General features: G+C 32.1%; 1 protein-coding gene across 1 annotated transcript in view; it reads left to right on the top strand.

Annotated features, from left to right (window-relative positions):
• Nucleotides 1-1,126: 1,126 nt before the first annotated feature.
• Nucleotides 1,127-1,716, top strand: part of LOC106459583 — a 58,757-nt gene continuing 58,167 nt past the window's right edge. The window contains exon 1 of the mRNA XM_022386097.1: nt 1,127-1,328. Coding sequence (XP_022241805.1) covers nt 1,274-1,328 — 55 coding nt within the window. The 5' untranslated portion in view covers nt 1,127-1,273. The remainder of the gene's footprint in view (nt 1,329-1,716) is intronic.

Below are 1,716 nucleotides of genomic sequence, written 5' to 3'. Positions count from 1 at the left end.
TATATATATAGGTTCTTTACTAGCAGCAATTTGTTCCATCGCTTTTCGTATCTTACACTTGGACCTTTTTTTGAGTCATATATAGCAGTTTAACTCGAGAACCCAGGTTCTGTCTTCTAACCCTATTTACACAAGAGGCCGCCGTTCTGCTCCGAATAGTAATTTGTTTACATCCGTTGCCCCTGTCATACGTGATGCTTGTATATACAGTGTAGTTACAAGGTGAAGCCAGTTATAAAGGAAATGCATTTATTAAATATCTTGGACAAAAATATAATTTTCACTTAAAGAAGTATATATAATAATAATATAAAGATGACGACCAACAAAAACTAGTAATTTACTTGTAACAAAAGTTCTGACGTAACTACAACCAGAATGAAGCATTTTCAGAAACACCTATACACGCATGCTTTTATAGGTCTATGTGTGTTCGTGTTAGAAATATTTTCTTAAGATACGTGTTCGCGTATATCTTCTAATTATAACTTTTTTTTTATACATAGGGTGCTTTAGCAACCACCTCTTTGCTCATTAGTTGTACGTGTCTTCTATTATACTTGTAATATACAACTTCCATTAAGTTTCTTGTTGTTTGATAGAAATTAGCAAACTTAGGCATAAGTATGTCCTTATACATATAATTGGTTCTGTAAATATTTCTAGGGAAAACGCCTCTACTGAGATAGAAAGTAAAAAAATCAATTATGTTCAAGCGTTTCGAATATATTAATTCAACATCATCAGATTACAGAATAACAAAGGAAGCTTAATTAATTCTGAAGTAAGTAAACTACACGATAAAGTACACACGATGAAGAGAAATGAAAAACGTTAAACTATTTTCTTCCTATGTTTATATATGTAAACAACAGTCAGCGACATTTCACAGTGATTCATATAAAAACCACGGGGATGAAGGTACTTAATAAATCCTTCTATATTGTATCTGGATGATTACAGTTTTGTAAACAAGGCAATTGCGTGAAATACACAAAACGACCCTCGAAACATTTAGGGCGATTACTTATTACTTACAAACAAGGGTCTCCACTAGTGGCGCTAGTAGTCTTGTGGACGGCCCGTTGTTTGAATGAGCGTCATCGCTTTAAGTTCTGTGGCACGCTTGCGGAAGATTGTTTTATGTTGAGATAGGTTGTTGGAGTACTCGTTCGTGATTGCTTAGAAAACTATTTGTCTGAAAATCATACAAGAACTATATCGGAGGAATGAATAGTTAGTTCCATAAAAAAAAAGGGGGAATCAGAAAGAAATGGATTTTTCAATTCAATTGTGGATGATTTTAATGATCCTTGTTTTAACTAAAGGTGAGAAAACAATGTTTTACTTGTAGATGTTTTGTAGAAAGATGTTGAGTAAGAGAAATTAGTTAGCTTTGTTGCATGGAAAGTTAATTCACATGAAAACTGAATAGAAAATATATTCACTTTTTTTGTTCCCGTTAAGACTGTAAATACAAACTTCAGTACAGCAGAGGTAATCGGATCTTTTCTATTGTGTTTTTAAGCCAACCGTAAGCTACTTCAACGAAATATCTGTAAATTTTATCAATTACAATAAACACGTGTGCATTTCATATATCTTTTAAATACACATATATGTTTTTTTTGGTGAAAGATTGATACTGAACCGAATGTTTAATTTATATATACACACACACACACACACACATATATATATATATATATATATATG

The sequence above is a fragment of the Limulus polyphemus genome, unplaced genomic scaffold (genome assembly GCF_000517525.1).
Source record: "Limulus polyphemus unplaced genomic scaffold, Limulus_polyphemus-2.1.2 Scaffold632, whole genome shotgun sequence".
Lineage (NCBI taxonomy): Eukaryota > Metazoa > Arthropoda > Merostomata > Xiphosura > Limulidae > Limulus > Limulus polyphemus.
This window is presented reverse-complemented; position numbering and strand designations above follow the sequence as displayed.